General features: G+C 47.2%; 2 protein-coding genes across 16 annotated transcripts in view; one reads left to right on the forward strand and one right to left on the reverse strand.

Moving 5' to 3' along the window:
* GlnRS (Glutaminyl-tRNA synthetase) overlaps positions 1-12,379 on the forward strand; it is a 94,162-nt gene that overhangs the window by 42,047 nt on the left and 39,736 nt on the right. The window lies entirely within an intron of this gene.
* Positions 1-12,379, reverse strand: part of LOC111265105 (uncharacterized) — a 71,522-nt gene that overhangs the window by 39,407 nt on the left and 19,736 nt on the right. For 12 of the 15 annotated variants that reach the window (XR_015312932.1, XR_015312929.1, XR_015312925.1 and 9 more), the window contains 2 exons: positions 10,550-10,657; positions 3,417-3,488 (listed from right to left, as the gene is read on the reverse strand). Coding sequence is in view for 3 of the 15 variants with exons in the window: in XM_022841502.1 (XP_022697237.1) it covers positions 3,417-3,488; positions 10,550-10,657 (180 nt within the window). In the remaining 12 variants the exon portion in view is untranslated. Of the gene's footprint in view, positions 1-3,415; positions 3,489-9,160; positions 9,456-10,549; positions 10,658-12,379 lie in introns of those variants that run through there. The other 3 variants (XR_015312934.1, XR_015312933.1, XM_086970346.1) reach the window with 3 other exon arrangements.

Genomic DNA, 12,379 nt, shown 5'->3' on the forward strand with positions numbered 1-12,379 from the left:
CATTGAAGTGCGGCGGCACTTCTTCGCCTTCGTCGTTTTGCCACCTTCTTTTCGCTTACCATTATCGTAATCATCAGGGACATTAGTATCGCTGTGTGTTTCCTTTTTTCTCGTTTTTTTCTGTTCAGTCGCTCCCATTTTCCACTTCCGCTTATTCTCGCTGTCACATGCTTTTCCTACCTTCGGCTTTTATACGACAAAGCGCGTTTGCTATAGTGACACTACGATTCCTTTTTGGCCTTTTCCAAAATAGAGGTTCCCGGCCAGCGTTTTTTACCACATTGAACGAAGTTTATAAGCCATGGGCTTGAAACCCGACGTAGTTTTCATATTAGCTAAAAAGCAGAGGCAAGGTTATCGAAACCATGACTAGTGGCAGGCACAAGATTTTCGTCAAGTACCGAAGGAAATTATCGCGGCAGCCAAAACTAATAATTTTTACCGTCGAAGGACTGCTCCCCTACATTTAAATTTTAGGGGGTGAAAATAGGGGCGATTAACGGTGAGAACTACACGGATAGAAGTGGTATACATGAACTTGAAGGTCATAAGATACTTACATCAATCGACAACTGAAGAAATATCAGTAGCGTAGAGTAAATGTGTCTTGTCGACGTTGCTTGTTTATGATGGCATCAAAAAAAGCCGACCGAGCCGTCAGAATTTGGCGGCCAGAACGGCTACCAAAACGGTCAAATGTGGCGCCACCGAAAAGGAGGCTAGAGAAGGGAAAAGATTCATAAATGGTACAGGAAAAGCACCTGTTTACCCTTTTTTCCGTCTGTCGTTTTTGATCAGGAGGAGTCAGATCAGAAGGCTGTTGTTTTAAACTCATTTCGTCCAATTCCGCTAGACCTATCCTTGTTCATTCCATCTCCATCAACGCGCCATCCATTTTACAAGATAGCAAAAGCTATTATTAGCCCATCAACACACCGCCTTCACCTACCAGCGCCATCAGAAGTGTTATATCTGCCTCCATTCCTCGGATCATCATCGAATTTTCTCCAGGATCGTACTAAGGAGAGCTACAACGCAACATATGTCCAGTAGGACGATGGCGAAGGAAACCTCATGGACGTTGAGCTTTTCTGTTACGAATCAGTGCTAACGAATCTGGCATGAATAGCTCGCATTGTTCCAACGTTTCCTAGCTGATTTACATGTTGGAACCTACCAGTTGGGTCACCCTCTGCGCGACTGGCGAGTACCGCGGAAAACCTTTAAGCCTATCAGAACTTAACGCGAAATTCAAGTAGTAAGCACCTAGGAGAAAAGCTTGTTTTGCGGTTCTGTTTTTCCAGCCGGCGCTGCATGCCTTCATGTGGTCCTCGTCTCACGTGAGGAGAGCACGATACCACATGAGTGTTCGTTCCTAGCCCCGAGCATATATAGACGTTTTGGTAAGTATCGTTAGCAGGAATTGCAACGGAAATAAGAATTCAGCTTAGAATCTACAAACCTTTGCGAACACAAAATGTAAAGCGCGCCTAGTATTGACAGTTTTACTGGAGTTGTACAATGCTGAGCGAAATTAAGCCAAATCCTCAGCACCCATTAGTCGTCCCCACGGCAAGCAGGGTACTTGAGATATGGTAAAAATTGTAAGAAACGAAAGACACAAAGAAATAATAAATAACGAAATAATCAGTAGTAAAAGGTAAGAGGGTGAGAGAATGTAGGGACGCAAAGGGACGAAAAGAGAACGCATGCGACGGTGTGTGAATGGTAAAAACTGGGTGTCCTCGGAATTCTCGGACCCAGAGCTACACATAGTAGACCGTGGGAAGCTGGACGGGGGCGTCGCACAAACCAAAACGGCAAAACAGAAGTAGGCATTCCCTTCTCCCCAATTTCCCGCACGGCTTTGATCGTGTTTGTCTCAACCTGGGAAGCAGGAGGTGGGGACAACAGCAGTCGACGGTAATGATGCTCGATGATGCCCGGTCAGCTAAATTTTCCACGCGTAAAACAAATTCGTTGTACGAGAGGGAATGGGTCAAAGAAAGGAGGTTATTTCTTTGCCGAACGAGCGTTCTTTGGTTTATAGACCCACAGACCGATGAGAACTCGTCCTGTTCTATTTGATAAGGTGATGCCATGCGATATTTGGCCGAGACAGTCCATAGCCCAAACGACTCTAAAGAATGGAAGGATTGCTCACGAAGCTATTGGTTTCTATAAAAGCCTACAGACCTTAGAAGCAGGCGGGGCTCTACCATTCGCAAAGAAAAGCCTTCATTCTTAGGTTTTTTAGCTGTCTCGAAAAAGAGCTGCAGGAACAGCCAAGGAGCACCCGCTTGATGTGATGCAAGATCAAAATGAAACGCGCGTAGTTTGCAGCGACTTAACGGAATATCGAGGTAGTGCGGAACGAAAGGCACAAAGTAGAGAAGTAGTAGTAGGTAGACTACTTGCTAGATTCACGTTTTGGATGGTGACTGGGGTCAGTGGCGAATCACCTGGCAGACATAATATAGGATGGGCCCCTACCCTTTCGACTTTATTTTGTCAATCGTATTTTTACATGCTAGATAAGATATTTACATGCTAGATATAAACATAGAAAAAGGAAAGAATTGAACAACACACCATCGAGTGCAGAGTTAATAAAAAAAAAAATATAACAGAAACAATATTGTCTCAGCATTTGTGCGAATCTGACTCGGCCAGATGATGCGCCGGATCGATTCGGATCGTTAGTATCAATTTTGTATAGATAGGAGCATCGAGAGTCAGGCTAATGTTTTCAGTGTCTCGGATTGTGCGACTATTGGGCGCTGTTCCGTCGTGAGGCTCGCTGAGGAAAAGGTCACGCTGTGACTGTTGGTCCTACTGCAGGGGCAGTAAAATGATAACAGACGAACAGGCTTATATAGTGGTGGCGACATAGCTGCGGAAACCGCGAATTGGGAGGACTTGCTGGTGAGTAAATGGTTGGGCCTAACGGTTGCAACGCTGTGAAGCTTGTGGCAGTGGCGTGAAGGGTCTTCCCAATGAAATCGGTATTGGAATGATGTTGATAGTGCACAAGACAATCGTAGAGCTCGTATTTTTCGCCTACGGGAATTGGGCAGATAGCTCACGGACAGCGTTATTGGGGTAGGCGTAACAGACAACGTCATACGTTGTGAGCGAAGAGGAAAAGTCGTATGAAGATTTACCTAAACATATGTATAAAGAGAGAGAGAGAGCTGTATATCTATAATGCATACACAAATTCATACATATTAGTTTGAAGAAGAAGAGAGGTAAAATGAAGAATAGTGGGATTTATACCGTGAAATCTACGTGTTAAAAGCGCGACTAAAACATTCTGCACACATCTAGGAGACATTTTATTAGTCGTATAATGCGACCATATTAGAATAAGTGTCGAATGTCAACTATTATCGAATACCGTATAGTATTCTCACCGTGAAGTCGATATCGCCGTCAAGAAAGCACGCCACGCGTGGACACGTCGGGCCTTGAATTTCGTAGAGCAACTGCGAGAAGAAGCATCAGCAGGATGTGCCACTATTAGATGTGAAAATTGTCCTTTTTTTTTTTACTAACATATTGTAAAAAATAATATATTGTGCTCACTGCTTATGCTAAGAGCACCTCTGAAAATAACGATCATGAATTCAGGCCATACATGATTCATGTAAAGCAGGCGAAAACGTGTAACACGTTGCCGAAAACGGAAACTCACACAGGTGGTACAATATAGCCCACGCTTCGTGTAAGATAAACATATTGCTAAGTCACAATATTACCCCTATCCAACCAGTTTCCACCAAAACGAACACACACAGATCATAGCTGCAGCTTCTTCCTCATTTATTATCTCTTTAATACCGAACCATATCATTGGCAATTTCTTTTATCTCCGAGAACTGTTCAAGTATTTCTTACCGGTGACACCTCATTTTCTCATAAAATACATGGGCCTTTCCCTGTAAATATTAATCCTACTTGAAATAGGATAAATTTGTTTTTCCGAAGAGGGTCAAACGTGCGGTTTATCGTTTTTAAATGAAGTTGGCCTCTATGATACCTCCACTCGACTACTCCTTCGTTCTGGTTACCCCTCGTGTCGTCCTTCTCAATCCCTTTCTATGCTCTTTGTTGTGTTGTATAATCTGTGCTGTGTCCATTGCGGGCGACGACCGTTGGTTCGCGCCGCTTGGCTTATTCTCAGTTGATTTTCTGTTTCTAGCTGTAGCGGTGGGGCCATAGTGGGTAATGACGTTTGCCCTGGGTTGCTTTTCTTAGCGCTTAGATCAGCGATTGATGCCTGCAGTCACCTAATTGTTTTTCCCTCATTGGTCCCTTACGCTCACCCACCCAGCCTTGCGGTATCACAATATCAGGGGAACACCATTGTGCTTATTTTGTGCTACATGGTTTACACAGTAGAGTGGCGGCAGTCGCCGACAGCGAGTTAGGCCCGTTGCCAGCTGACCGCTTGGCCTGTTGCACTGGGTGCAGCGGCAATTTTGCTGAACTATTATCAGCGAACGAAGGCACCTCTACACATTGTTCTTTTCAGTCCCTTGCCGGTTACGTTTTCTGGTGGATTTACTTTAAAAATAGTCAAATCCTCTAACGGCTGTCGTGTTGGACTGACCTAGACATCACGGGCCGATCCAAGAGAGTGAGACGGTGCCCCAAGGGGTCAATCCACTGCCAGCCTTGTACTAGTAGCCTTGTAGCGGCAACGGCGACGAAGCTATCACCAGCGATGACTACGCGAACAAGACGGAGGCAAGCAGGACAAGACACATGGCTACAGCAAAAGACACTGAGCATCACATTGTATCCACGATAGCAAGCAGCAGCGCATCGTGGCGAGATGCTTCGAGAAACAGTACAGTATACTAACACAATGGTTGTCGATAGCTAGTGCGTTAGTCGGTGGGGCTGATCAGCTAAATCCCAGATAACAAAAGGAAAACAACCCCGTTTCGCGCTGCTGATTCGGCTGATTACACTGGTCTATTACAATTTATTGACAATGACGAGAACGGCAATAACGAAGACGTCGAAGGCAGTTATCATCACGTTGATGATAACAACGCCACTCATTGCTACTGGTGTGTCCAGACATCCGGATGAAACGAGGGAATTTCTATGGTCATGGGTATCGTTTGACCTCTGTAATCACCGGTAACGTTCGTTTTTAGTTGAGAGACAAGGCGCCCCATAAAGTTTTGGCCGCGAGAAAAACAAGCGGTTGCTGATTCTTTACGCTCTCTTTACACCGATCCGTTTTTTGTCGTCAACGGTGGCGCTGTTGCGTGTACGTGTTTCTTGCCCAGGATATATATATATATGTGTATGTCTATGCAATGGCGAGATCTTGTAAGGGACCAATCAGAGTAAGGCAGGGGTGCCGTTAGAGTTGAGAGAGGTCGAAGATGAAACTGAAGGAATGGGGGCCACTGCTTTTAGAGGCCACATACAGAGGACGAGCAAATGAACGAGAGGCGGCGTTCCGCTGCTTTGCAGGGCTGCTCCAAAGAGCGTTCCACACGAGGTAGAAGTAGTCGGATAGGAATAGAATAAAATTGACTGGAGTTACTTCGCTGACAAAATACCGACATCACAAAAGGTGTCGTCAGTGGCGGCTATGGTAGCAGGACGGGCTACGAGATACCTTCTTAAAGACGCGGGCACTAGTTCGTTAGACGCTCATTTCTTCTCGGGGAGCCCCTGTGTCTGTCGGGTTAGGAGAACTCATCGGAAAAACTCCTACCAGAGACGGGTCTAGCTGGAAAAAGGCAGGACACAACTGGGAGAAAGGAGGCAACAAGCGGTTGGTTGGCCAGTCACGTTCTCTTTTTGTTTCGTCGCGAGCAGCAGTGGTAACAGTAACGACGGTGAATTCCGCGATGCCGCTAGAGCGGGGAAATGAACACACTGTCGTTGTCGTCGATTCGAAGTGAATTGTGGTGAAAGGCCATTTGGAGCAGTGCTGGTGACGGCGATGTTCATGGCTAGTTTCTAAACGTTGAGAGTGAATGAGAGGGTATGGCAAATTAGGGTGGCAGGATGGATATGGGGTTGGATAAGGCAAGAACAAGAGCGTATGGACTTGAGAAGATAACGAAGCTGGACTGACAAAGATGAGGATGCGTGACTAGACGAGACCAGCAGGTGAACATCGCATCTCAGCAGCAGCAGTAGCTACGAGAATCGGCGGTCGTGGATGTAGCCTATGGGTACCAAAATTCAAATCGCTCAGTCATTCGAATACGAGAAGTTTAAACTCTTGGTATGCGGTTAGCTTGTACCCGTTTTCCATTCTCATTTCGCAGGGCCTGTTTACAGCCTCGCTGGCGGTAGTCCTGTCGAGTCGGCTGAGCATGTCTGAAGCGGTGATCTGCTGCATTACGTCACCAGAAAGTGTACACAAATAATGAGCTGTTACTTATTACTAGTACTTCCTCATGGCGGCTTTTCTGCTATAGAGGGCCAGCGGCCGGTCATTCGTCAAAGGGAATACCGCAGGAAAATTAGATGCTAAGAAAGGAACGCGGGTGATGTCTAGCAGTATCATCGTAAGTCGACGGGCTCATCAGGCGACGGATCGCTGAAGGTCCCTTCTCGACCTTTTCCGTTCCTTCTATTCCTCGCGATCTTTTTTCTTATGGCTGCTTAGGGCCGCGAAAAGGGTCTACTCTTCACCGCTGGTTTAAAATGTTGCATAGGACCGGCTACCCTTTGGCCGCTGAGTACGCACTGGACTAGCCATAGTCGTCTATGTGTTACATACATATCTGTGTATAGTACACAATGTATATGTACACAATCTTGTTTGTGGTACGGTTTTCAGCTGGAAAACACTATATAATAGCGACCGCCTCGTCTGGGCCGCCAACTGAGCTTGTGAACATAGACAAAGCGTCCCCATCATAATTCCGTAACCAAGCAACTATGATCCCCACATTTGCCCCATCTTCCCTTTCGTCAGCCTCTGTTTCCTCTTTCGCTCTCATCTCGTCACTTTCTAACTCTAACCCGACAGCACAAGCCCTTAAGGTTCTCTCATAGCGGTACGGATCAGAGTGCGAGTCTGAAAAAGGGCAGCAGAAGGACGAAAAGAAGGAGGCAATAGACACCGAGTCTCGAGTGGCCAGAGTGTTCTTGTCGTCGTATGTAGAACGCAGGGTCACGGTGGGGGGTCTAGACTGGAGGTCAAATCATACGGAACTATGAGGGACAAAATAGGTGATCGGAGTCACGGCTCGCTAGCAGTCTCTTGCGGGCTTAGCGCCGTCGATTATCCAGCTACTGGCCTGTCTTCTCCGTACAGGTCGAAGTTGCCTGTCTTGAAAAGAGCCTCGCCTAGGCTTCTCAAATCAGTCAAAGTAAGCACTACCAGCACCCAGTAGCATCGTTGCCTTCGCCATTATTGACTCAGTTGCTAGTTGCTGCCAATGAGATCACCGTGTGCTAACACACGCATCGCTTCTTTCTATCCTCGCTACTTGTGTGCTGTTGCTCATGTTGTTTCGCGGCAGTGGCAGCGCCTGCGGCAGCAATGGAACTAGTGACCACTGCGATGACAGCAGCAACAGCAGCAGCAACAACAACGATAATAACGACCACAGCGAACAGCTGCCATTGTTAGCGGTTTCGACTGGCAACGGCCAATTGGCCGAGCTACGCTTTTGCAAGCATTGTGTGGCATGGCATAGTGGCCGCTGGTTCAGTCAAAGCTGGCTTTCGAACCCCTAACGTTTCCTAACCTGGCCTCTATGCCCCGTTTTACCACTAGTCCCTATTTCCCCCACCGCCTTCGAGTCAGTCCTCAGATTGCTGCTACTCGTAGGAGGGTCTTTCAAATTCCTCATGGCTAGCGAAGTCTTAGCCATGGAAGCAGTCGGGGCAGGCTCGCAGACTGGATGGGTCCGGGCCGAACTGGCCCGACCAACCGACCCAGCACTGAGTGCGAGAGATTCGGCGACGACTACACGATGAGGACATACTTTGTTTTTACAGAGAGGGGCGAAAGACGAAACGAGAAATAGATCGAGACAACGAGTCACAGAGCAACCATAGTCTGGTGACGACCTTGCGATGCGCTTTGAATGGTCTACGACCACGACAGAGGCAATTGTACAGCGGCAGCGGTGGCAAGTAGGACATTTTACTGCGACCAAGGCCGAAACGGCTCCCGATTGCAGGTCCTTGCAGGACCCCTGAATGGACCCTTGCCACTTCCCCTTTCTCGGCTGCCTCCCGCGCCGCAGTTGTGATTTGAGTCAACCGCCACTGCTGCCGCTGTTGACTGCAGGACCAGTAGCTAGTACCAGCGCCGCAATAGTCGCCGTGGGTCGTCACCACGGTCGTTGCAGCGGCTATGCCACTATCCCCTTACTGCCCTTATTCGATACCCCACTACAGTTGGTCTGGCAGGTGGCCCGCAAGCGAAATGGACCACTGACCGGTGTGGTGATAAAAGTGAATGACGGTTGGGTCGGCAGAGAACGCCGCTGCCGACAGAGTAAAGGCGCTCTAAAGTCGAGCGATAACGGGGCATGCCGCTCAGGGATGAGAAACTGAGTGCAGGTAGCTAGCACCGGCGGTGGCCTGCTGGGGGCAAACGATTGAGAAAAGTGGGATAGCTTAGCAGTACCAGCACTTGAAGGGAACGCGTTTTGCTTCGCAAACTGCTTCTTCCACCTTTTACTCCTCTCTAGCCCATAGCTTTGTTTGCTGTTGTTCATAAGAAAGACTATTTTAGAGGAACAAAGTAAAAGCTAAAATAAGGTCAGTAGAAATAGTGAAGCAGCGTAAGGTAAAGAACAAGTAAAGAAGCACCATCATAAAAAATAACTCTCCTGACGAGTGCTTTTACAGCTGCTGCTGGCAGAATTTGTCATCGCGTTATATTTTGGACAACATCATCGTATAGCAATGTCCAAATTAAAAAAAAATATCATAGAATGTAGAAATGAACGTTCGAGAAGGTCCTTTTGTCGCAAAGGTTTCCGTCACGAGAGATTATCATTGCGCCAACGCTATAAAAAGAGAACAGCTTTATATGGCTCAATAACCACCGAATAGGTACTTAGAACGATATGGAAGCGGGAAATACTGTATATATAGAGCCTGACCGCGTACGGATATTACACCAACCAGGTAGCGCGACGGAAGCGATACTTACGCGATTAGAAGTTTGAAGGATATCGCGGATTGAAAATTAGCCAAGTAAATGACCGAACCAATCGAACGGGGTTGTTTCCAGCAACAAAGTGCTATACACTCATCGTGGTAGTCGTCGAAAAGCCCTGTACGACGTGCAGTATCAACGATGTACAATTGTTATATTCCGGATTCACACGGCCTCAGATTATGTCGCTCCTGGCTTTCTAGGGGAGAATCTCGTGCTACATTGGCGCGTCCGTAATGAACTTTTTACGTCTCCCTTACATCTTCAACACGTAAAGGCGTGCGTCTACCTTAATGAAAACAAACGTGAAAGATGCCGCGCTTGTTACAGCATATAAATTGAATTAAAAAGCCTTTTTGCCTATTGCGTGTGTGATATGACGTGTGGGAGCTGCGAAGTGAAGTTTCGACAACCCACAACAGTGGTAATCAAACCTATAAAATCTTACCCCATGATAGGCCAGGCAAATACGCAGTGTTAGAAAAGAACAATTTCTTAGCTAATGTATGACCTAACTTTCGTTGGAAGGAGTACTGGCTGGCAGGCGTGTACAAGGGCCGTATCCCGCTAGCAGACCCTTGCCTCTGGCCAAACGCAGCTTTCTCGTATTACTCTCGAACGGTATGAGTACCTAATAGGGGACACTATTATACCGCGGCCCCTCAATGTCGCGGTTTCGACAGCAGTTCTCCTGAGTGTGAAATAAGTTCTTGATAGGATTCATTTTACTTTTTATGCCTATCACTTCGTCTAGTCATCCATTGTATATCGATTTGCGATTAGTTAAAACATGGCTAGTGCGATGAAAGTGTGTACCCCGACGGCAGTGATAACGCTGCGGTTGTTTCACGGCAAATGCAGCGTGGAACGGTTGATAGCGAAGAGGAAATCCCGAGTTGGGTGGGAAGTTTTGCAGTAACAGCAGCAGTAGTAGACCGACCGTATACATATTAGGCTAGCCAATCACAACCTAAGGTTAACAAACCGTTTTGATTCTGAAGACGCAGGATCTGGTGTAACATACGAAGAGATTTCTGCTAGTTCTTGGAAGGCGACGGTTAGATCGAAATGAAAGCTAGTCTTAGAAGCAGCTCTATTGACTACTGCAATTGGAACAGCATGATTGATATCATGTTCGATAACAACAACAACAGTAAAACGAGAAAAACAAACAGCTGGAGCAGTGGCAGCAACGACGGCTCCTGTTTCCGCCGTCACAAACGTTCCTTTCGTGTCCTGCTTCTATTTGTTCTTCACTTTCGAATGTCACCACAATAACAGCCACTACTACTACTGCTACTACTACTACTACTGCTACTACTACTACTATTACTACTAGTACAAGGCCATTCTTTTGCGCCACACGCGCACCCTATGTCCTACCTTTCCGTCGAGGTCGTTAACGGCGAAACGGGGCGAGACTCCAAACCACGTCTGCTCCTCGCGAATGACACCGATTACAGAGCCGGGAGGTGCCTCAATTCGCGTTTCCTGCTTTGCGTTGCAGCCGCGGAAGCATCGTCGTTGTAACAGCGGTCGGTTATGCAGATGTAGTTCGATATTGGCAAATGTGATCGACAATCCAACATGACGAGAAACGAACGCAGACACAAAATGGAAAATAAAGGCAGAGGTAGAGAGAGAAAAAGCATGAGGCAGTGAGTAAAGTGGAACGCAACGAAGGGATTGAAATAGATACCGAGTCGGAAGTCGACAATCAAATAGATCGGCGTTATAGAGGAACTGGCGACAAATTACGACAAATATCGCAGGAATCGTCTTGAGTATTATCATGCAACCAAAACTGTGATTACAGTAACTAGACAACAGCCGAACTACAGCCGCGGCCATTGAAAGCCGACAGAGGCGGCAGCCAGCGTGAACAATGCTGCCGTGCATCACTCGTTGTTTCATTACGTCTGCACAATCGTAGCTTCCGGGTCAAGCGTCTCCTACACGGCTTCGGGCTTTTACTGTTGAGAGATTAGGCGACGCCAACGAATTGAAATAGGTAGAGGTCGATGCTTTGTACAGCCGTAGCGATTTAGTCGACTTGTCGATTCGATTTTTTTCCCATTTCATGCTATTATACCTGTCATCAGAAAAAGCGGGGTATTTCCCTGCTACGAAAGGTTCGAGCTTCTACCGTCGGCAAATGGACGCTAGTAGCCTCTACTAAGAAAGCAAATATTCTATCTTGAAGGGTAGGCGTAACGGAACTACGACCCCCGACGCTTCCATCTACAGTCTGGTTTCTACCGCTGTGCCGTTAGTTGTCGAGCTGCTAACAGAGACAGCGTCGTCGGTGTCGGCAATCTGGGATCCGGAGAGCAGATGGGGTCAAAGCAGGTCTGCTACAGCCGCATAAACATATACCCCTTGATTCACGGCTTTCCGAACGGTGGACTCTTCCTCCGAAGGAGCTAGTTCCACGTACAAGCGCCAATGGCTTAATGGGTCGATAGGAGAGTACAATGAGCAGGATAGTACGTCAGAAATGGTTTGAAAGCGCAAGAAAGAGCGAATCACGACGTAGAGAAAATATTTTGTGTGGCTTCAAGTTATGTCGGTAACGTTAGTAGTTGTGCTAATGGTTCAGTAGTCTTCTAAATATACGTGTTATCAGACGCAACGAAAAATACAGTTAACATATGCCTCGGGTAAATAAGCCGAGAGCAGGGTGAACCGGAAGAGGAAGAACCGAGCGTCGATGTAAAAAGCAACGGCAACCACAAGTACACGCCACCCGAATGACTTAACGAACGAATGAACAACGGGCAGACGCCACTTGAGCGTCAACAGCAAGCGCATACCGCGCTGATGACTAAGATCGGGCCGTTGCTGTACCGTCAGTGGCAACAAAGTATTAGATGCGGCGCGGAAAGCAAAGCCATTGGCAGAGGCATGAAGAAGTCGTGGAAGAAATCCTCTGCTTCGCTTTAAACCCTACCTCAACTATGACAAGATGGAGAAGAATGACGGCACGAACGGGTAGTCGCTTCACTGCAGATTTTTCTCACGAGAAAACGACGAGAAGAAACTCGTAACCGTCGTTGTCGTCAACGAAGAGCATCAATTACTGTTACTACTTTGAAGGAAGAGGCCAATGTCCGCGGCGCTGGTTACGCCAAGACGGGCATCGCTTAACCTAGTGCCTGTTGTGATTAAACTGCGCTAAGGGTACACGTTCCGAGCGAAGGTCGGCAAACGTGA

Source organism: Varroa jacobsoni, unplaced genomic scaffold (genome assembly GCF_002532875.2).
Source record: "Varroa jacobsoni isolate VJ856 unplaced genomic scaffold, vjacob_1.0 scaffold_934, whole genome shotgun sequence".
Lineage (NCBI taxonomy): Eukaryota > Metazoa > Arthropoda > Arachnida > Mesostigmata > Varroidae > Varroa > Varroa jacobsoni.